The sequence below is a fragment of the Cavia porcellus genome, unplaced genomic scaffold (genome assembly GCF_034190915.1).
Source record: "Cavia porcellus strain 051 isolate PalLab524CR breed Dunkin Hartley unplaced genomic scaffold, mCavPor4.1 scaffold_6, whole genome shotgun sequence".
NCBI lineage: Eukaryota > Metazoa > Chordata > Mammalia > Rodentia > Caviidae > Cavia > Cavia porcellus.
This window is the reverse complement of record NW_026947489.1, coordinates 17,508,782-17,530,334: the sequence shown is the minus strand read 5'-3', so window position 1 is coordinate 17,530,334 and position 21,553 is coordinate 17,508,782. Positions and strand designations below refer to the sequence as shown.

Genomic DNA, 21,553 nt, shown 5'->3' with positions numbered 1-21,553 from the left:
TACCTCAAAAGGACAGCACATTTTCCTGTTTGTGTGCCTGTGTGAGACCTCTGACTATTCTGTTACATTCTATTTTAAGACAGAGCCTTAATTAAAACAGACTTTAGCGTGGTGGAGACTCAGTCTAGAAGTATGACAGACTATAATCACGGCATAACAAGAGTGATTATTCTAAGCTCCAGTTTACCAGGGCCAGATGTTTTGTCCACAGTGAACCAGACATTTGATGACATTTTCCAATACGCCTAGGACACTAATCCTCTAACAACTGCAAGGGTGGCTTGCAAAGAGAGTGATGTTTGTGTAACCCATTTAATTGCTTTCGCAAGAATGAATGATGGGAGGTCTCAGCTTCCAAAATTTGGGTGACTGACTCATTGAGAGAGAAAATTATGAAATTCAAAATGTTTTCCTGGGAACTCGTGGGCACAGCCCAGAAAAAAAGGACATATTATAGAAGATTAATTCTCATTTTAGTCAGCATCACCAGATGTTTGTGAAATCCTGACACAGAAAAGTAGGGCAAACTGAAAGATCAGGGAACAGAGCAGTCCCTGCCTCCAAATTAATATTGTTCCAAATATTTGGAAGCAGTTTGCTATATCATTTTATGCAATTTAAGCCCCTAAATGTGCGCCTAATGAGTGCAATAAATGAAAGTTACTGAAATCACCATAAAAATCACAGAGGCATGAGGGGGAGTTTTTGATAATTTACACATATTATCATAAAGAAAATATCTTTTGAGGCAGAATAGTTTGTGTACCCACTTGCTTCTGCCCCTCCTCTCTGATTGTCCATCTGATGTAGCTGCTATTTAGTTTTGATCACTTTTATTTCTAATGATGCTAGAGCAGTTTCTGGGTAACAGTTGAGAATGTATAAATACTGGTAGGGTTTTATCTGCCTCTTTCTGGTGTTACTCCCAGGAGAAAGGACCGGCTCTGTAATTAAAATTAGAGTGAGTAAATAAACCCCAGTGAGGTGGGATCAGGCTATGGAAAAAAGACTTGGTTTTGATGTTCCAGGATGAAGTGTATATTCTGTGTCTTAGGTTAAAGGTTCCCCAGGGACCAAAGTCCCACATTTTGCCACCTGGATTCCTCTGGCCTCACCCTAATTGTTCTGCTACAGTAGGAAAAGCAAATACTTATTAGGAATCTTCTTCAGGTAAATGAGTTGAACCACCATGGCGAATCTGAAAATTTAAGACATAAGCTTCCCACCACTGAAATTAGCCGTCAGATATATTTTTAAGTAAATGCAGTAGAAATTTCATATGCAAATACTTATTATCCTGTAAACCATAGGGATCAGTACATTTGCTTATATAAATACATTGTTTGAATCGCCTTCAGATATATACACTTATATACAGCATCATTTTACCTTATAACCTCAGCCTTTTCTTTTTTTCAGTATGTGTGTTTCTGAAGTGAGTATAAGCCTTTTCTATTAAAAAACCATTTCTTTTGCTGGTCTTTGCTGAGAGTCCTCCATTTTCTTCAACATCCTTAGCAATGAATGTCATGAAGTTATTTCAAAAGAAATCATTTGGCCTCAAAGCAGGGGAGTGATTATGGGTTACCAAAAGCTTTCACAGATAGCAAATCTTTGGTGTGTGATTACTCGCAGTCTATAGCTATGAGGACCCAGGATTGCAATACAGATGTGATAAAGCTGGAACTTGAACTTTGCTCTATGTAATTACAAACATCCAGGACCCTCTTACTGTCTAACTGCTTCATAAAAGACTTTGCCACCCACGAGGGTATTCAAAAATTACCCTGAATGTACCTTCTGCAAAAGAATTTTAGCAATCTTTTGGAAAATGACAGCTGAATAGGACCTGGTCACCTCCACGTTTCAGTGGTGATGAGATTAATTTAAATGGAAAGATTAATTTTTTTAAAAAAATAGTTTTTATGTAGTCATATTAGAGCTTACAGTGTTTTACAGAGTATGATCCTGAATCTTGGCATTGGAAATGTCTGAAATTGGTTCTGCCTTTCTTGGGCAAAAGATGTCCTCAAACCCGGGGCTACATAAGAACTGCTTTGGATGTTCCATAAGACAAGAGTCCCTGAGGTCTTCACCCCACTCTGTTATAGTTTGGATCTAATATGTTCCCTCAAAGTCTTGTGTTCAGCTGTGGGGCTTTTGTAAGGTGATTGGATCATGAGCGTAGTGGATTAGTCTGTGAATGAGGACATATCAGGTTCTGCTGTTTGCATGTGAGGCCTTGGTTGGAAGAGGTGAGTCACTGGGTTGTGTGACCTGGAAGGGTGATTTCTGGCTCCTCTTCTCTTTGACTGCCTAGGGTAAACAGCTTTCTTCCACCATGCCCTTTTACCATTCTTTTTCTCCCTTGGAACCAACCAACCATGACTGAACCCACATGAAACTAAGCCAAAATAAACTTCTCCTCTTTTAAATTGTAGGTGTCAGGCATTTTATTTCAGCAACAAGAAAGCTGACCAATATATGCTCCCAATCAACTCATGCTCCAGGCACCTCAAACCCAGGAATTCCTATTTAACTTGGGGGGTTAGGACAAGTATGCCTCTTCTCATCATAGTTAGTGGTGGGGTTGTGTGTCTACACATGTTGGCCTGGGAGAGGAAGAGAAGGGCATTTAGTAAAAGTAAAAGAAGGTCTGATTCTGGCCCAGGCCTTCTGGGGCATTATTTGGTTAAAAGGTGGATAGAAAGAACATCTTTTATTTAACAGTTCCTACACTTAAAATTCAGTGTCTTTGTAGCAATTTTGGATGCTATTTCTGTTTGCATTCTTATACAAAGATCTGTAAGTGTGAGATCAAGTCTGTGCTTAGGGATGTGTCCCAATACAGATTCTCAGCTCCCATCCCAGACTTATGACTCAGAAGCTTTGTGGTTGCAAATGGGAGCCAGCACCTTAACCAGTGCCTGGGGGAAGTTTAGGTGCCCTGAACTTTGAGAGCTGGTGTTTAGGTGCTTTTCTGCAGTGGGAAAGGCCATGTGCCAGAAATCCTCTTTAATCCTCTTTTTTTTTACCCACAGGCTGGGGCTTCAGCATGGGGACCAATTATCACTTCCACAGTTGGAGAGTATTTGTCATTGTCTGTGCTCTGCCCTGCACTGTGTCCATGGTGGCCTTGAAGTTCATGCCCGAGAGCCCCAGGTTTCTGCTAGAGGTGAGTCTACACCTTCTCACCAGCCGCAGTAGAGTCCTGGCCTTGCTTCCCTCCGTCCTTAGTTCCTCATCTTCTCCTGATTGCTCCTTGCAAACTCTCCCGTGTTGGCTGACCTTACATACCATGAGGTCCGGCTCCCTTCCTGTTGGTGATGGTTGAAGATCATAGGTTCATGGCCTGATGGTGCTAGAGGGTCAGGAGCTCATGGAGTCGCAAGCAAGAGCCCTCTACAAGGCTGGGAAGTGGTTACAGGGCTGTTTCTGAGTTGCCTCATGCTCTCCCCACCCTTGGACTTGGTGCACTGCTTTTCTGTGTTGCAGCAGTGAACTCTAAGGTAAAGCTCACTGTTGCTTCTAGAAGCTCCAGGGATCTTGGCTGTGCAGGGCCCTTGTCCTCTCAGAAAGCTACCTGAGTCCCACGAGATGGATCCTTCAAGCCTCCCACCTTTGGGGGATTGTGGACCTTGCAGTGGTCAGAGACAGGTGAGGCATTGGCAGGAGGGAGACAGGACACAGAGGCTGTCACAGCCCCAGCCACCAGAGTCCACAGATCTGCCACCCTTTTGAGCCCTCTGCAGAGTGATCTTTGGTGTTGAATTTCCTCTTCCTCCCACTCATCAGGCAGGCACAACAGGAAGTTGTCTCAAAATACACCCTTTGTTGTGTGCTTGTTTCTTGGGGCTGCTGTAACAAAGCACTATCAACAAAGTGACCTAAAATACCAAATCTCTCTCACCATTTTAGAGGCTCGAAATTCGGAATCAAGTTTTCAGCAAGGTCATGCTCCCTCTGAGACGTGCTGGAGAGAATCCTTCCTTGTTCTTTGCAAACTGTAGTGGCTTAAAGGCAAATTTTACTTGCAGCTGCATCTGTTAAACTGAGCCTTTGTCATTATATGGAGTTTCCCCTGTGCATCCCTGTGTCTTTATATGTCTGTCATATTACGAGGACAGTAATCATTTTAGATTGGGGGCTCACAATATTCCAGAATGATCTCAGCTTAACTCATTACATTTGCATAACTTTCTTTGCAGATAAGGTCACATGGCTGTACTGAGGGGAAGGACTTTAACGCATAACACCTTGTTACTTCCCTTTATCCCATCAGTGAGGAGCATGGCTCCTTCCCTTGACTCAACTTTATAACTGTAATTACAGTGGCTGATATTTATACCTTAAAGGCACAACCCTATTCTTCTTCCTGAGCAGCTGGGCATAGAAATGTGTCCTAGTATTTCACAAGCTCTGAACAATGATGAATCCATGTCCAGTCCACCTAGACCCAGGTGTCAGTGTCCTCTTTGGAAGGTTTTCCACCTCAATAAAAGAAACAGTGGTTTTCACATCTTTTTCCTTGGTTTTATTAGATGGGCAAGCATGATGAAGCCTGGATGATTCTGAAGCAAGTCCATGACACCAACATGAGGGCCAAAGGGACCCCAGAGAAGGTGTTCACGGTGAGTGTGTGATGGCTTCTTTCTACTGTTTGGGGCTTTATATATTAAAAATAATTTTAATAATTCAATAGAAATGCTGTGAAAAGCATAATAAAAACCTACTATTCCAAGTGTTACATCATAATTATCATTTGTATTTTGGTGAATGTCTTTCCTTAGGTAGTGTTCAGAGTGACAATAGGAAAAACCAGCCCTAGTCACATGAGTGTAAGCACCTATACACAAATTTGCATATGCATATTAAGCAGCACTCATAAGCATTTGGTACGTTGTCTCCTAGTATTCATAACCATCATCTTAATGAACACTTATGTGAGGAGCATTAGCACAGTTTGTATGAACATGTCCCTTGCGTCACAGGCTTGTCTACCCTGTTTTTTTACCTTGTTTACCTTGTTTTTATTACCTTGTTTTTATGAATATTTTTGCAGTGAACCACCCCAGGCACATAGAGTGATGGTTCTTTCAAGTTCTGAGTTTATTTTCTAGGAGGAGAGTGCACTTTTGGAAATAGAATTACTGGCTCAGAACACAGGCATTTTTACAGATTCAAGATATATTGCCAGACTACATTTCATCTGAGTTGAGCCACTGCACCATGCCACAAGCACCAGGTTACTCATTTCTCTACATCCTGACTAGTGTTCATGGTTAGCCTAATTTTGTTTCCTTGCTTGTTGAAAAGGCAAGGAACCCATCGTGGCTTCCATGAAGATGTCCTGTTATGGAGCTGTCGTATTCCTGCCTGACCTGTGCTGTGGCCAACCACAGAGCCAGCCTGCTAGAGGCAGCTCTCTGTGGTTTCCATAACTGCTTCTGAGAACTACTTCAAAGTCACTTTCTCCGGGAAGCCTTCTTAGATTAACTCTCATTCAGTAACTCTCATCTTGTGCTTTTTGATTCTTTGGCTTTCATAATTTCAGTTTAAAGTATTTGTCTTTGTTGATCTAATGCTTAAAACCCCTAATTCTCTGGCAGGATCACATGGTACTTAAGAATCTATACCAGGAGCCAGGCAGTCTGGATCTAAATCCTGGTTTTGATACTTTCTAGCTGTGTGTGGTCTTTGGCAGAGTAGGCTCTGTGCCTCGTTTCCCTCCTTGGGGAAAGCGGAATAATGGTACATATCCATAATGACAGCTATTGTAAGGATTAAATAAAGCATCTAAAAGAATGCCTAGCTCGAAATGTCACAGATGTGAACCATTATTAAAAAATGTCATGACTTCTTTGTAATAATTTAACTCAAGTTATAAGCTTAATGGAAAATTGATCAGTGGAATATTTCTCCAATTCCAACATCCCTAAAATATCTAAAATAGACCAGTACTTTTTCACAAACATGTATTAAGATCCATGATTAACAGAAGTCTTTCAAATGAAGGATGCTAAGGGTGCATTTTCTATCTCCTCTGCTTGCTGGGTATTGTAGTGTCACAGCTGGGCTGCAGGTGCAGAAACCAGGGGTCTTTGGGGCTTTCTGCACACGGGAATCTGGGGATCCCTGAACTGGTCCTGCAGCTCCTCCTTTCCTTCCCATTCCATGGCCTGGATAAGTTCAGACTTCTTGTGAAGTTCCTGCTTTCTGAATCCACATCAGCTGGATTAGTTCTTGTACTGCATCATCCTTATATGAAACACACACGCACCCTCACGTCAAGCATTTGTGAATTTCACAGCCTTACCAAAAATCTGAGAATAGGAATTGCATCAGAGCTTTCTCCTTTCCTCTGCCCTCTCTTTTCCTTTAATCTGTTTCTTTTTTTGTCTCTCCTCTTTCCATTGCAATCTTTCTTTCTCCTTTTGGAGTAAAACATCCTCTCTTTGGCCCAAGCCATGGTCTTTCAAGTCTGAGTGTGTCTCTCTGGGATTATCCCGTAGCTTAAGCCATTTACTAACACACAGGGATTCTCCTAAGAGGAGTCCTGATAGACCATTTGTCTGCACCCCAACTTGAGTGTTTGCCCATATCTTCGTGGTAAACTGTTGTCTCTGTCTGACTTTTGTTTCACCCTTGGTCAACGGGCACAATAGTGCCCACACAAGTGGGGCCACCCACTGCTTCCTGCCTGTGGCTCCTGGAAGGACCTTTTCTAAATCAGCCATCTGGTCTCACTGGGGTCACCTTCGTAGATAAGTGATTCCACACCTCCTTTGACAACTTGTGCTAATATGTTAGTAGATAAGTTTGGGAAAATTAATACTTTAGAGAATTCACGTGAGCAGAGAGAAGTTTATGAATTGGAGTCTCCAACACAGAAGTGGCTCAGGGCACCCCCAAAGAAGCAGAGGGAAGTTTTATAGGGCAGATGTGGAGCAGACTGAAGTTTGAGCCATGCAATGGCCTTGTTTGGACTATCTGGTGGGAAACTGAAGATAACTATACTGTGCCAGTGATTGACTGACCTGAAATGTCATTTCTCTTCATCTGAGTTAGGTTCTAATGCCCAGGGAATTAGAGCCACCTCAGTCTGATGGCCTCCCACTTAGTTATTTTTAATAAATCTCAGGAGCCTAACATTGAGGAATAAGCCTGATTAAAAACTCCTATTTCCAAAGGTGAAAGGTAAATCTTTTGTTGCATGACCGGAGTGACGTATGTGAGGAAGGAAGCCCTTTCTGGGAAAAAAAGCCCAGGGAGAAATCAATGAGTAGGGGATATTCAGGGTTGGAATTGTGCATTATCCCAACGCACATGCTGGCTCTTAGATATGAGTTCTGCTTTTAGTAGTTTTTACCAAGTAGGAATTGGAACTAAGGTGATGTGGGTTCAGTATTCCATAGTGACTCGATGATCTATGAATTATGTAGAACTGGTGACATGGTAGGCCAGGAAAAGCAAAGAAAGGAAAGAATGAGGCAGGGAGAGGGAGGGAGGAAAGGAAAAGAAATGGAAGGAAGAAAGGGAAGTGAGGAATGACCTCAGAGAGCTGGCCTGGGATTGGCCGTAGTCAGGTGAATTCTCGGTCCACCTGGATGGAGTTATCTACCTTATCTTATCTGTTCCCATTAGTAAATTTCTCTTAAATTCACTCAGCAGCCCCAGAATGATGGAGAGTGTCAGAATCCCACTCAGGGAATCTGCAGGTAATTCTGTGACCCTCCCTCCTTGCTTTCCCTGATAAGGCCTGGGCTCCAGCAGCTCCACTCACTGTCCAGCTTGTAAACAGCCATCTGGCAGGTATCCTGGACAAACCTTTAGAAGGGAGGGCACTGAAGCCTTCTGCTGAGCACCTGTGTTTTGCAGAGCTTGGGGGAGGGGACAGGACATATGCTAATCTAGATGGAATCAAAAACAAGCTCTCTAATTAATTGTAAATTAGAGTGTGCCAGAAGTTGTCAACACACCCACTCCCAAATCCCTGGGGAATGGGGTGCTATTTTACTAAGGAGCAAAGAATGTAATTTGCATTTGAGTAGTTTGGAGTGTGACTTTCAAGGGGCTCTGTGGGTTGGTGTCAGCCTTTGCCCCCGGCAGCTGGGATGTGAGGTGTCTGTGGGATAGATGGGAGCCCAGGCTCCTGGCTTGCCCTCAGGTTCCCTTGTCCAGTCTCAGGCGAAAGAGGCTCTGCAAACCTTGGTCCCAGGAGTGGCAGGACAAGCCCAGGGGACTCACAACAAATGCAACTTCAGGGAAAAAGCCTCTGCTTTGACCACATCCTTTATGGGTGGCATTCCCTCCCGATTCTCGGGACTCCATGGGCAGGGAGGGGAGATGCGTAGCTCAACTCTTTCAGATCTGCTATTCAAACAACAGTGAGTCAGGAACCGTGCCCCCGTATCCAGGACTGGTTTTCTCCCTGTGTGTTACCTGACCCCATCTTTATTTCTCTTCCTTTGTGTCCTCATTGTCCCAATCCCTTGGTGAAGAAGGAGAGGCTTAGCTGACTTGTTGTTTTATCCCTGGATGGAAGGTTTCTTGCAGGCAATGCTGGATTCTGTGTCTGAAATTTTCTGAGAACTCTTTTCTATCGGTCTGTGACTTAGAGGAGATGCCGACAAGCACGGGCCTTGGTAACTTGCCTACAGGAGCCTGTGCGCTCAGGAATGTCATTAAAACAGCGATCAGTTATGCAATTCAATGGCTGCTGTAAACATGGAATTGATTTGGAAATCAGTGTCTTAGTGAAGCTGCTCACATGAGCACTCAGCTTTCCTCAGCCATTTAGGGAACTGGAGACCTACCGCTGTGTGATTTCTGCTAGAGGAACCAGTCCGTGATTTCTCTTACTCTATTGCTTTTCTTACTCTGTTGTGTTCTACTCTAAGAACAGAGTTACATTCATGACTCTAAATGTTGAGACATTTAGAAATGTCTTGAGTAGTAACATCCCTTCTTTCCACTGTTGCCTGGCTGGGTCCTTGACCTCTGTGATGTTCATACTGACAATAATATTGTGAATTTTAATGTGACATCAATTTTACTATGGGTAAAGCAGATATAATGGGAAACCAGTACATTATGGAGCCACTAAAGACAATTTCCCAAAGGCATGATTTGGAAAAAAATTCATTTTTTCCCAGTGGGACATATCCATCTGAGAAAGATGTGTAGGAGTTGCTATGCACGTCTGTGGTTGAAGTCATAGAATGAGGTAACCAGAGCCTCCCCTTGCCTAAAAAAAGTTTTTAAATAGTCAATTATAGTAAACGAAATATTGAAGATTCTGCAGACAAAGTGGAATTGAGATTCCCTAGTTCAGGGGTTCCCTGCTGGTTGTGGCCATGGACTGATACCTGTCCTTGTCCTGTCAAGAATTGGGTCACATAGCAGGAGAGAGTGTGTAGCAAGCACTCAAAGCTTTATCTGTATTTATAGCCACCAGGGCTTCACCCCCTGTTAGGTCAGTGGTGGCATTAGATTCTGATAGGAGTGTAAACCTACTAGGAGCTACGGGTAGGATCTAGGTTCTTTGTTTGTTATGAGAATCTAACATAATGATAAAAGAAATAAAATGGACAATGAATGTAATGCTCCTGAATCAAACTGAAATTATCTTGTAAAACATGTTCATGTAAAAAATTCAGTAAAACCAGTCACTTATGCCAAAAAGATTGGGGACCCCAACTCTAGCCCATCTTTGCTTTTCAGGTTTCCCACATCAAAACTCCCAAGCAGATGGATGAATTCATTGAGATCCAAAGTTCGACAGGAACTTGGTACCAGCGCTGGCTGGTCAGATTCAAGACCACTTTTAAGCAGGTATGATTCGGGAGGGTGGCTCTATGGGTGTCTATAACTTTAGCAGGTGAATTACCCTCATTAAGTACCCCCAAAGTACCCTCAAGCATCATCAAGTCCCCTCATCAGGCTAAGGCAGGTAAGAAGCAGCTCTGGTCAGGGATGTTTGGGTCCCAGTCCCTGTCTGCCTGTATCTTTCTGAGCATCTCTGAGGTTTACACACTCTAAACTCTGTGTGCTGCCTTTGGTTTTCTTTCTTAAGGCAAGGCTGTTGACTAACCGGAGGAAACATCCTTCTCTCTAGTGACTTATTAAGTGACCTACAGGAAGGAAGAAGGGAGTGAAATAAATCAATAGATCCTTAGGATTTGTTAATGATTTGGGGGGAAGACTCTTTACAGCCGGTGATGCCTTTTCTCCAGAGCACTGGCTCTTGCAAGAAAGGAGCAAGGCAGCTCTGAGATGAGAGGTGTTCGTGACGTGCTGTTAATAAACATTTGGATATCAACCCCACCCATGGACGGGAGAACTCACCACTCCAGTTCACTTTGGTTCTATTCGTGAAATATCATGATCACAGGGGAAAAGCCATAGGACTGTTGGAATATGGGGCAAGCAGGAGGTGATGGGCTTCTTAGGGGCTGCTCTGGGAGATGATGGGTTGCCCATCTCTCCACTGGATCCTAGACAGCTTCTTCGAAAATCTGAAGAATCTGAGTTCTTCCAAGACACATACTCTTTCCTTTAACCATTCTTCTCTGGTCTGGCTTTCAGGTTTGGGATAACGCTCTGTACTGCGTGATGGGGCCCTACAGAATGAACACCCTGATTCTGGCCGTCGTCTGGTTCACTATGGCTCTCAGGTGAGTTCCATCCTGCTCGAACCCCTTAGTTTTTCTGTGTCTCAGTTGCCCTGTTTCCGCGCGGAGGATTCATAGAGCCTGTGTCAGTGTGGGCGCCACTGGCTGTAAATATTGGGCAACATCCTCTGGTGGCTTCTCTAAGAGGAGTGTTTGCATTGCAACAAGAATTTCTAGTAAAGCAGGCTGTAGGAAGAGTTCCAGACTCAGGCTAGTTCTCATAGTGACTGCAAGGCACTAGGCATCCTGTGAGAAGAGGTGCCATGTCTTAAAGAGAACAAGGCTTCCTCTCTCACCCAAATTGAAGTATAATTGGAAGATAAAAATTGTATGCATTTAAGGTGTGCAACTTAATGTTTCGATACACAAATACATTATGAAGAAATGGCCATCCTGAGCTAGAGAACATGTCCATTGTCTTGCATAGTTACCATTTATCTGGGTGGTCAGGACACTTAGGACCTCCCCCTCTTGGCAGAAGTTAAGCAAAAGCAGAGGCTGGGGATTTAGCTCAGCAGCATAAGCGCCTGCCTTGCAAGCAGGCAGTCGTGAGTTTGATCCCTGGTACTGATAAAAAGGAAAAAGACAAAAAAAAAAAAAAAAAAAAAAAAAAGTTAAGCAAAAGTACAGCTTGGTTAATGATCGCTGATTGGTAATCATTAGCTAGTTGCTTTTGTGAGCCAATGTTAATGTTGAGCTTTCTTTTTAACACCAGCTGAAGTTTTCTCAGCTCCCTCCAGCCAGCTTTCCTTCCTGTTGCAGTAGTTGGAAGTGGGTCATGAGCCCCTGGTTAACTCTTCTCAGACAAAGGAGATGGGATTTCCCAGTGGTTTTAGACTAATCAGGATTTACCTCCAAGCTGAAGATACTGGTACTTTTCTTAAGGGCTGATACCTAAATAGATTGAAGTTTCTGTTTGCAAGAAGAAAGCTGGGAGTGAGTGCCTTGTAGGCAGTCACCAGCGTTGAGAGAATATGAGACGGATAGAACAGTGAGTCTTTGCAATACAGTGTCCTAAAATACAGAAAGAAACTGTAATTCAGTGTGTGATTAGCTTCCTCCTCTCGGAAGCTGCAGGCTCATACCCAGCCACCATGTTAATCTCCACATAATAGGATCTTTCTTTCTATATGAATTTTGGAGCCTGTTTATAGTGTTGCATGGCTGCTTTACTGTGTATATAAAGTTCTTAAAATAGTTTCTGACACATAAGAAGTGTTCAGTAAGTTGTAATTACCAACCAGGAAGCACTAACAAGATTTTAAACTTCCATCTGTGAAATTACTTTGCTCACCACTGCCTGTGTCTAAAACCTACCCTCCCTCACCCCAGGAAGGTTAATGGGCTGTAAAGACCTCTGGGATTATGGGGGGGATGTGGGAGACCTCATGTGCTCTAGTGCCTGTGCGTGGAGACCTGGCCTTCTAGCCCCGGGCAGGTGAAAGTCTTGTACTTGCTACTAACTTGTTCTCTTTAAGTCACTCAAGCCCAGCTAACAGAGAACATTCCAGAAGCCAGAAATGACCAACATTAGCATTCAACTCACTGCAGTTTTAAAATGTTTTACTTACGTGTAATTACATTTAATTTCATTTTGTGGAGTAGGTAATACATTTCCAGTGTTGAAACAACAGAGAAATCACGTGTTTGTCCCTTCTCCCTCTGCCCACTCCCTTCTGCCTCCCATGTGTAATTACTTTTTATTTTTCTATTTATCATTCCTGTGATTTCTTTTTGCAAAAGTAACCAAATAATTACATAGATATGTAATTATATGTGTAATATATGCACATATTTATATATATGTTTATATATACATTCTTGTATCTTCTTCCTTTTCTTCTTCGAAGGGACACATTTCCATTTAACTTTTGTGCTTAATGATCTAACCTGAAGTCTCCTCATGCCAGTACATTGAGGTGTCTTTATTCTTCTTACAGTGGCCAAGTGCCAGAACCTAGTGTCACATTGCATCTCCTGCTCCCGGGGTGTCCTTGCTAGTCTCCTGGGAGGATTTCTGGTTTCTGGACCTTTGCTGCTCAAACAGTGTCACAATGAGTCACTGTGAATGTGGGCTACTTTAGATTTGGGCTGATTTATCAGTGCAATAGATTCTTGGAAGTGGACTTGAAGGGTAAAAAGAGGTAAATGAGAACGTGATATTTTTAGGCAGGGATGCATTCTTCTCCATATGGTGTTATACAATTGTGTCCTTTCCCCAGCAGTTTCTGAAAACACCTGTTAGTCTACAGACTCCCCAGCAGAGTGTTTTAACAAACTTTGGGTTTTTGACAATCTGGTAGCTGAGAATGGTATATTTTTAATTCATATTTTCCTGATTCTAAGTAGGACTAAGTGTCTTTTTTATATGTTTAATGTCTGGTTTTTTGGAATGAGTTATCTTGAGTTTTCCAGGTACAAAATCATATCACCTGCAAAGAGAGATAGTTTATCTGTTGTGCTGCAAGTTTATATGGCTGCTCCTTTCTCTTGTCTGAGTTAGCTAAGACCTATAAGGTGGTGTTAGATAGTCATGATGATGATGGATATCTGCCTTCTCTTGGTCCTAGTGGGAATACCCTTAGTGTTTCTCTGTTCACAAAGATTCTGGTCTTTGAGTGAGACATGTACTTGTATGTGGTGAGGAAGTGTTGACAATCCATAGGACTGAGGATGGAACCCAGGGCCTCCTGCATGTAGGAGGTCGCTCTGCCATTGAGCTGCACCCAGAGCCCAGCAGTGAATTATTTTGAATCAAAGGCCTTTTCAGCATCTATGGAGATGTTCACATTTTTTCTTAGCTATATTACTATGATCAGTGGTTGTATTTCCTGACAGTGAACCCAATGAATATGTTAAAGAGTCTGATCCATAGCCAGCTGGGAGTGCAGGCTCTGGTTGTGAAGGAATCCATAATGGAGCTCAGCCACCGTCTTCTCCTCTGTTCCAGCTATTACGGTCTGATAGTGTGGTTCCCTGACATGATCCGGTACTTTCAAGACGAAGAATACAAGTCTAAAATGAAGGTGTTTTTCGGTGAGCACGTGTATGGTGCCACCATCAACTTCACGATGGAAAACCAGATTCACCAACATGGAAAACTCATAAATGACAAGTAAGTGTGTGACCCTGGGCATCCTTCAGAGCAGGGTGGCAGCTCGGGGACCGTTCTTGGGAGAGACAGAGATTCCCCATGGTGGGCTGAGTGCTGCCGCTGTCACCGCATCCTGTCTGGGGGTGACACAGTCGTTCCCCAGGTAGTTGCTCTGTTTTGTGCTGGCCCCTTTTTCCTCCTGCTCTTCTCTCTATGGGAGGTGACACTTGACTGAGGACAGTCAGTGGGACCATCTTTCCTGAGACCTTGACTCTTTTGTGGAGAGGAACAGAAAGCTGTATTCCATTGATGTCACTCAGCTGCACACAGGCGCCTCTGCAGACGCCTTCTGCTGTCTTAGAGACTGAACCCAAGGAGATGCTCACACTGAGCTACAATCCCCAGCCGTTTTTAAGGTTTTATTTTTGTTTTTATAATTTTGAGACAGGAACTCACTAAGTTGCTAAATTGCCCAGGCTGGGATCAAACTTACTATGCTCCTGCCTCAGCCTCCCAGAGTGCTGGGTTTACAGCTGTATTTCACCATGCCCGCCCCTGGTCACCCCGTTAACTCTACTTGGCAAGCTTTCTGAGTTGTGAGTTGTGAGTGACCACAGGCCATGTGGTGGAACCAGAAATTAAAGGACTCAGAGCTCTTACTTCAGAGGTCCCTGAAAGTCTGTGACCAACTGTTGAGCTTTTTCTTTAACTCAAGGGACATTTCCATGCAGTGACTGTTTGGGTTCCACCCTTTGTTATTCTGCCATCATGCTGCAGGGTGAATCAGTCTTCTGTTGTCAGCCAGCAGCTGTTGTCTAAAGGAGGAAGCCAGGGTGTATTAGAAGAGTCCTCACACTGTTGTGGGGCTGCCTTTGAAGTCTATTTTATTCCTCCTCTTCCTAGACCTGGGAACAATCACTTGGGTGGTCTGATCTGTCGGGCTTGAAGAATGCCAGTGCCACAGTGGGTCAGGGAGGACATCAGCCTCGTTTACTCCGGGCCACATTATTTTTCTTCCCCTGGTGCCTGATGTCTCAGGGAAGTCCCTGCTCATGTGTTGTGACGGCCAACAACAGCGAGAAGGGGATGCATGGCTGAAGGAGGCCCAGGAGCCCCTCTCCCATCTGTCTTTCTCGGGCAGGCCACACCATGGCAGAGGCTCCCTGTGGTTTGGGGAGAGAGTGAAATCAAAGGATCACATTCAGACTTTCAAGGATGAGACCTTTGGGAAGGAAGGAAGCTTTAGGACCAAGTATCATTGGACACAGAGTCTTCATTTTCAGAATGATTTACTTATTTATTTATTCATTCACAGTAAAAGGACTTTTAATGTTTTATTCGAGCAAAATAAAACAGCAACAAAAAAGGGAATAACAACAACCAAAAACCCCACAGAAACAAAAGTCATCCACTTTTTAAAAAATGCAGAACCTCAGTGGCAAACATCTATGCATTTGTCCAGACTTCCACAAATCTTGTGAATAGATGCTCAGAGTCCCTGTAACCTGCCGAGGTACCTCCCCAGGGCTGGCAGCCCCCTTGCTAGAGTGGTGGGAGGGAAGGGGGTTTCATCCTTGGAGGTCTTTAGTATTAGGTCAGGAGATCGGGCGCTGGCATGCCAAGGAACAATGGCTCTTCCTTATGGCTCTTCCTTTGCCAGGTCACTTTGGAAATGTTGAAAATTAAGGGACACCAATCCCTGCAGAGATTAATTCACTAAGGGAGACTTCATTTATGAAGCTCCAATGTTCAGTCATACTCTATTACAATATGGAAAATAATGACAGTAACAACAATACCCACGATGCCGGGAATCAAAACTGCAGAAGCCAGCATTATTTAGCCTCTGTGTGCCAGCCACTGCTTTAAGAGCCTCACATAAATCATCCCATGTTATCCACCAAAATATGGCAAGAAGTCGGGAATATGCTGCTTTACAGGTGGGGAAACAGAGACTGAGTAACTTGTTCAAGGTCGCATAGATAATAGAATAGAAACGTCTGCAAACAATGTCCTGCACATATTGTCACTGCAGATGTTGTCTCCCTGGGAAGCTTTCCATTCCCACAGAGGCGCTGACGTGCCCCATGTTTTCTGGGTTTGGAAAACTCATCCCAGTGTTCGCATCCTTGTAATTTATAACAGGGTGTTTAGAGTTCTAAGACTCAATTAAGAAGAAACAGGGACTTTTGGTCCACTCTGTGTCCTTTTACCTTTTCTCAGTGTTCCCAAGCTGCCAGCACCCCTCTGGGTAGAAATGGGGTGGGCAGCAAAGGCTGATGAGAGCAGGGGTCACAACTCATGGATGCAGGACCCCGAGACTACAGTATCATCACCAAGGATCTGGGAATATGCAGGCACCCGAGGTCACCTGAGACTAGGTGTTAATATTCTTCTCACACTTGTGCTACCCTGCTGTGTTTCCAATACATGTAGGTGGTTTTGTGTGATTATTAAAATGTGAATCCCTTCAAAGTTACACTGAATTAATTGTAACTTTTGTTACTTGTGTTTTTATATAATGGGTACTAAAAGTATACTCTACCCACTCTAACTTGGAGCTCATGATTTTTCCACCTAGTAAAATGAACAAAAAGAGTGTTTTTTTTCCTTGAATGGAGTAGGCTTGAAATTTAAGAACTGTACTTTGCTTCTTCTCTTGGGTTGTCCTGCCATCTGCTGGTCATGAGTGGACAACACTTTGTTTTGGAAAGACGCAAGCCTGAGGTCAAACAAGAATAACCAGCTATGCTTTAGCCTCCTTAGGGTATTTCTCTGTGTCAATAGTTTTCCTTAACATCTCCCATATTTTGCTCCTTTAAAATTTAGATGAAAATTACGCATTATATTGAGAAGGATGTCTGTGTAGACAGAGCTTTAGATTTCACTGATTTGTCAATAAAGGGAAGCCTATGGAAACCATAGTCTCATCCCATTGTAAACTGATTACTTTGCTCTCAGGAAGGAACAAAAGTGCACAGACTGGTTCTGACCTGTTCCCAAAGCATCACCTGCCTCCTCCTGCTGTCTCTCTTGGGAACCTGGTGGTTCTGAGTTTCCATACACTTTTTGTTTCATAATTTGTGAGTTTTTTTTTTTTTTTTTTTTTTTTTTTTTTTTTTAAGAATGTACAAGACAGGGAGAAGAGTAAGTTCATGTTTTATACCCTGAGCCAAATGTCAGGTCAGGTTTTACTTTTGATTAAAATCAGGGTCAGTTTTCATCTCCAAGTTTGTACCAATTAATTAACATACCGTCTCCTGCTGGGAAAAAATCTGTTTGGCAGGGCTGGCTTCTGCGAGGATTAAAATGAGGGAAGAGTACTTTCTGTCTTAGATCTCTTTGGATGTCAGGAGATGTGCCTAATTCCTGTCTGAGATAGGTCATGACCCGGAAGTAATGCCCTAATCCTTGGGTTTCCTTACACCTAAAAGGAAGTGGATGTGTTTTGAGCATTCCCAGTTGGAACTTCTAGTGGGAAAGCATTACTGTCTACACAGATGATTTGTCAGTGAAGATAAAAGAGCTTTCCTGAGTTCCTATGAAAAGCTGGAGGTAAGTAGCTCAGAACAAAAATAAAATTTACAAGATTTAGCTTTAAAATAGGATCCATAGGGTAGCAGGAAGCTGGATGAGTGCAGAGAGAAAACAAATAAAATATAGCTGGAAAAAAGAAGGTTGACTTCACATTGAAATGTTACCTTTAGGGTGTTTGAATAACTGACAGTTTTCTTTGATTTAAAAGTAATGCTACAAAATCTGATTATGAAAGATTTTTTGTAGTTTATATACCTACACATAGAATCACTGAGTGAAGGGTCCTTTAGTGAGGTAAAAATAAGACTACATATTTTTTTTGCAACTTACTGCATAATGAATTTGCTTAAGAATACCAAGCATTAGCAATGAGCAAAGTTATCTCTGGCTTCTAGAGCTGAGAAGGCAGAGCTGAGTTCCAGCCGGAGGGTCAGTTACTCACTGAGCTCCTCTGAGCAAATCTCTCAACTGCTTAAGCCCTGGATCTCACATTTGAAAGTGACAATATTGATATGGAATGTTATTTCACATGGGAATTTTTCCATAAAAATTATAGCTTTCATAAGTCCTGTATGTTCTTGTTGAGAGTCTTCCTGGGTATTTTATACCTCATTTGGCCACTGAAAATGGATTGCTTTTATTCTGTCAACCATTTGCATGTGAAAATTGCACATATTATTTGCATATGAAAATAAACAGAAACCCTACTGATTTTTGATTCTTTTGTGTTCAGCTGAACTCTTTTGTTTGTTTCAATAGGCTTTTTTTTGGTTATTGTTATGTAATCCTATTGTTACCAGGAAAGCAGGTCCTGAGCAGGGAGGAACCAGACTCTCATTTTCTTGATCCTTGGTTCTTCAGGGCCTTGGTGAAAGAATTCATCAGGACATACAGAAGTATACATAGAGTTTATTTTAAAGAACATGGAGAGTCACAATTTCAAGTGAGCAGGCGGGCAGTGCTACTGAGGCATTTATCCCCAGCATGAGTTTGGATGCAATTTTATGCACTCAGGAGTTTCTCTGGGGAGCTGGGATAATTATGATGCTTGTCACTATTTTACTTAGAAGTTATTTAGGAATTGCAGAATGTCTTGTGTCCTTTTTTATATGGTCATCATTTGCTCAGGAGCTACCATCATGTAAGAAACTTAGAAAAGCTAAATTCTTAATTTAAAACAGGCCCCAGCCTAAGGCAGGAAGTCTTTAAAAGACATCTGCTTTCCTGATAGCATTGGGTCTATGAGCTCTGGCAGCTGGGAATGTAGGGTGCCTTGATCGGGAGTTACATGCCAGGTGACTGGGAGGCAGAAGGAAGGTGTACAAAATGTGACCCTCCCACGTCGTTGTGCTCTGGGGATGGCTTTGGACCTGGGCCGTAAGCAGTGGTTGTAAACGCATTCCACACTGATGTCTTTATTTCTTTTCTTAACTGGCAATGGATGCTGTTTGGATTCCCTTCTGTCCCTCAGGCCCACTGATGTCTAAGGACATGCCTAACACTGCCATTTGCAAATAACTTTTGCTTTTGCTTCCTTTCGTTTCTATTTTTAGTGCAAAATATTTCAAATTTGCAGAGATTAGATGAATAGTATAAACAACCACATTCAGAGCATTTACTTTGTATAGTAAACTATGGTATATTTTAAAATCATTTTACTGTGTTAAAACTGCCTTCTTCCTTCTTTTCTTCCTTCCTTCCTTCTTTGTGTTCCTTTTTCCTCCTAGCTGTCTGTTCCTTTTTTTCCTACTTTTGGTGCTGGGAGTGGATCCCAGGACCTCATGCACCCCAGCCCCTTGTGTTAACATTCTTTTTGGTACTAGGAGTCGAACTCATGACCTTGTGCTTGCCAGGAAGGTGCTTATGCCATTGAATTAAATCCCCAGCCCTGTGTTAACAGCCTTGATACTGTTCCTCTCTCTCTGCAGAGAAAACGATTACCACTACCATGAGTTGTTGCTTTACATTCGCGCATATTTTTGTATCTTTCCCTAAACTTAGATATCTATAAATACTGCACAGTTTTTAAAAAATTTTAGATAAATGCTACATTCCACTATATATAGATATATTAATTAATGTACTATGTATTCTACAGCTTGTTCTTGTATAAAATTAGGATTTTGAGAATTCTCCATGTTGATTAGCATAGTTATTTAATTCATCTAATTTAATTTAAATTTCATTAGATGTCTACTTCAAAATTCTTTTGTTTTCCTCTTGACGGATATTAAATGGCTGATTTTTCTGCTATTAAAAATAGTGCTACAAAAATATTCTTATAAAAGAATTTTTGTAGCCTGTGTGCCTAGAAGTGGAATCACCAAGTAAAGGGCCTCCTGGCTTGCACAGTTCTCATGAGATACTCGTATGTAATGTGGGTCTTTTCCTGCTCCTGTAGACATTTTTCTTTTACATTTGTTGTCCAGCTGTTTACATATCATGCATTTTGTCCCTTTCCTTGTCCTCCTCCTTTTTATCCTCATTCTCTTTTTCCTTCTGGTGTTTATTCTGCTGCAGATTCTCTGAATTTCTTGGACTTATGGTTTGCTCTGTCTCATTACTTTAAGAAATATTTTTGCCATAATTTATTTAAGTATATCTTCTGTCAAATTCTCTCTTTCCCTCTTTAAGTTCCCCTTTTGATATTTTCCTCTGGCCCTTAGATGCTCTTACAGGTTCTTTTCTGTCCTCTCATTTTTTTTCTGTTTGTGTTTCAGGTTTGGTTATTGCTCTTGAGTTACGTGGAATTTCAGTAATTCCTTCTTTTTGAACAACAGTTCTAACAATGAGTATCAAATGCATTCTCAGCCTCTGTTACTGTATTTAAAAACTGTTCTAGAATTTTCATGACTCAGTCTCACAGTGTTCGCCTCTCTATTGAATCCCCCAACTACTCTAACAAGTATATTAAATTCCCGCCTGATACTGTTCATATTTACATCATAGTTCATTTTGTAAATTACTATGGTTTGATATGTTTCATTCTTGCTTTTTTGTGTGTCTTGTAATTTTTGGTCGCAAGTCAGACATCTAAGACTTAGAAATGATTTTCCTTTTGTTTTATGGTATGTGGAGATGTGGAGTCAAACTAGTCAGTCATTAAATTTGGCTTGAATTTTGTTGTAACTATAATTACCTTAGAAATCTCTTGGACTTCTATTTTTTTAATCAAGGTATAATTTACAATAAAATTCACCCTTGTGGTGTACACTTCTGTGAGTTTTGACAAATACATGCAATCATATAACCATATAATCATAAAGATGCACAACAATTACATTGCTCGCTGAATCTCCTCATGCCATTTTTTTTTTTTTGTCTTTTTGAGACAGGCTCTCACTATGCAGTTCAGGCTGGCCTTGAGCTCACTTTGTAGCCCAGGCTGGTCTTGAACTCGCAGCCATCCTCCCACCTCAGCCTCCCACCTCAGCCTCCCACCTCAGCCTCCCAGGGGCTAGGATTACAGGCGTGAGCCACCACGCCTGGCTTCTCATGCCATTTTGTAGCCTTCCTCCTCTGGTGTGTCAGTTCCCCTCCACTCTCCTTTCTTCTCTTCCTTCTTTCTCTTTTCTCTTTTCCTCTTACTCCCCTCAACTTTTTTGGGGTACTAAGGCTTGAAGCCAGGGTTTCACACTGAGTTATATCCCTGGACAGTTTTTAAAAAAGTTTGAGACAACCTCTTGCTAAGTTGCTAAATTGCCTAGGCTGGACTCAAACTTTCAATCCTCTTGCCTCAACCTCCCAGCGTGCAAGGGTTACAGCTGTGTACCACCATGCCAGGCTGCCTGTGATCTTTTTGTATCCTGTAAATGGTATCCTGTAACATGAAGCCCTTGGAACTTGATTCTTTTACTTAGTGTAATGCATTGGGCTTTATCTATATTGCTTCATGGATAACAGTTATGTATTTTTATTGTGGAGTTGTTTCATTTCCATATTGTGAATGCACCACTGTATTTGGTTTATCAGTTGAAGGGATTTTGGTTCATTTCCAGATTTTAGCAATTAGCGTTTTATTTAGGATGTGTATGACTATATTTATATACGAATCCTAATTTTCCATTGTTCATTTAGTAAATGGTTTTATCTTTATTAGTTCTCTTTTTGCCTTATGCTCTGTTCTTTAGATTCTACTTCAGTTTATAACCCAAAATGCAGTAATGTGGTAGAATTTTTGTGAAGGTGATGACATGAGCTATTGTGGTTTTTACACTTGGGAAACCTGAGTGTAAAAGAGAAAAAGAAG

General features: G+C 42.1%; 1 protein-coding gene across 2 annotated transcripts in view; it reads left to right on the top strand.

Moving 5' to 3' along the window:
- Positions 1-21,553, top strand: part of Sv2b (synaptic vesicle glycoprotein 2B) — a 193,438-nt gene that overhangs the window by 154,799 nt on the left and 17,086 nt on the right. For both annotated transcript variants that reach the window (XM_023567428.2, XM_063249995.1), the window contains exons 5-9: positions 3,042-3,175; positions 4,542-4,631; positions 9,724-9,834; positions 10,588-10,676; positions 13,624-13,788. In XM_023567428.2, the coding sequence (XP_023423196.1) occupies positions 3,042-3,175; positions 4,542-4,631; positions 9,724-9,834; positions 10,588-10,676; positions 13,624-13,788 (589 nt within the window). The remainder of the gene's footprint in view (positions 1-3,041; positions 3,176-4,541; positions 4,632-9,723; positions 9,835-10,587; positions 10,677-13,623; positions 13,789-21,553) is intronic.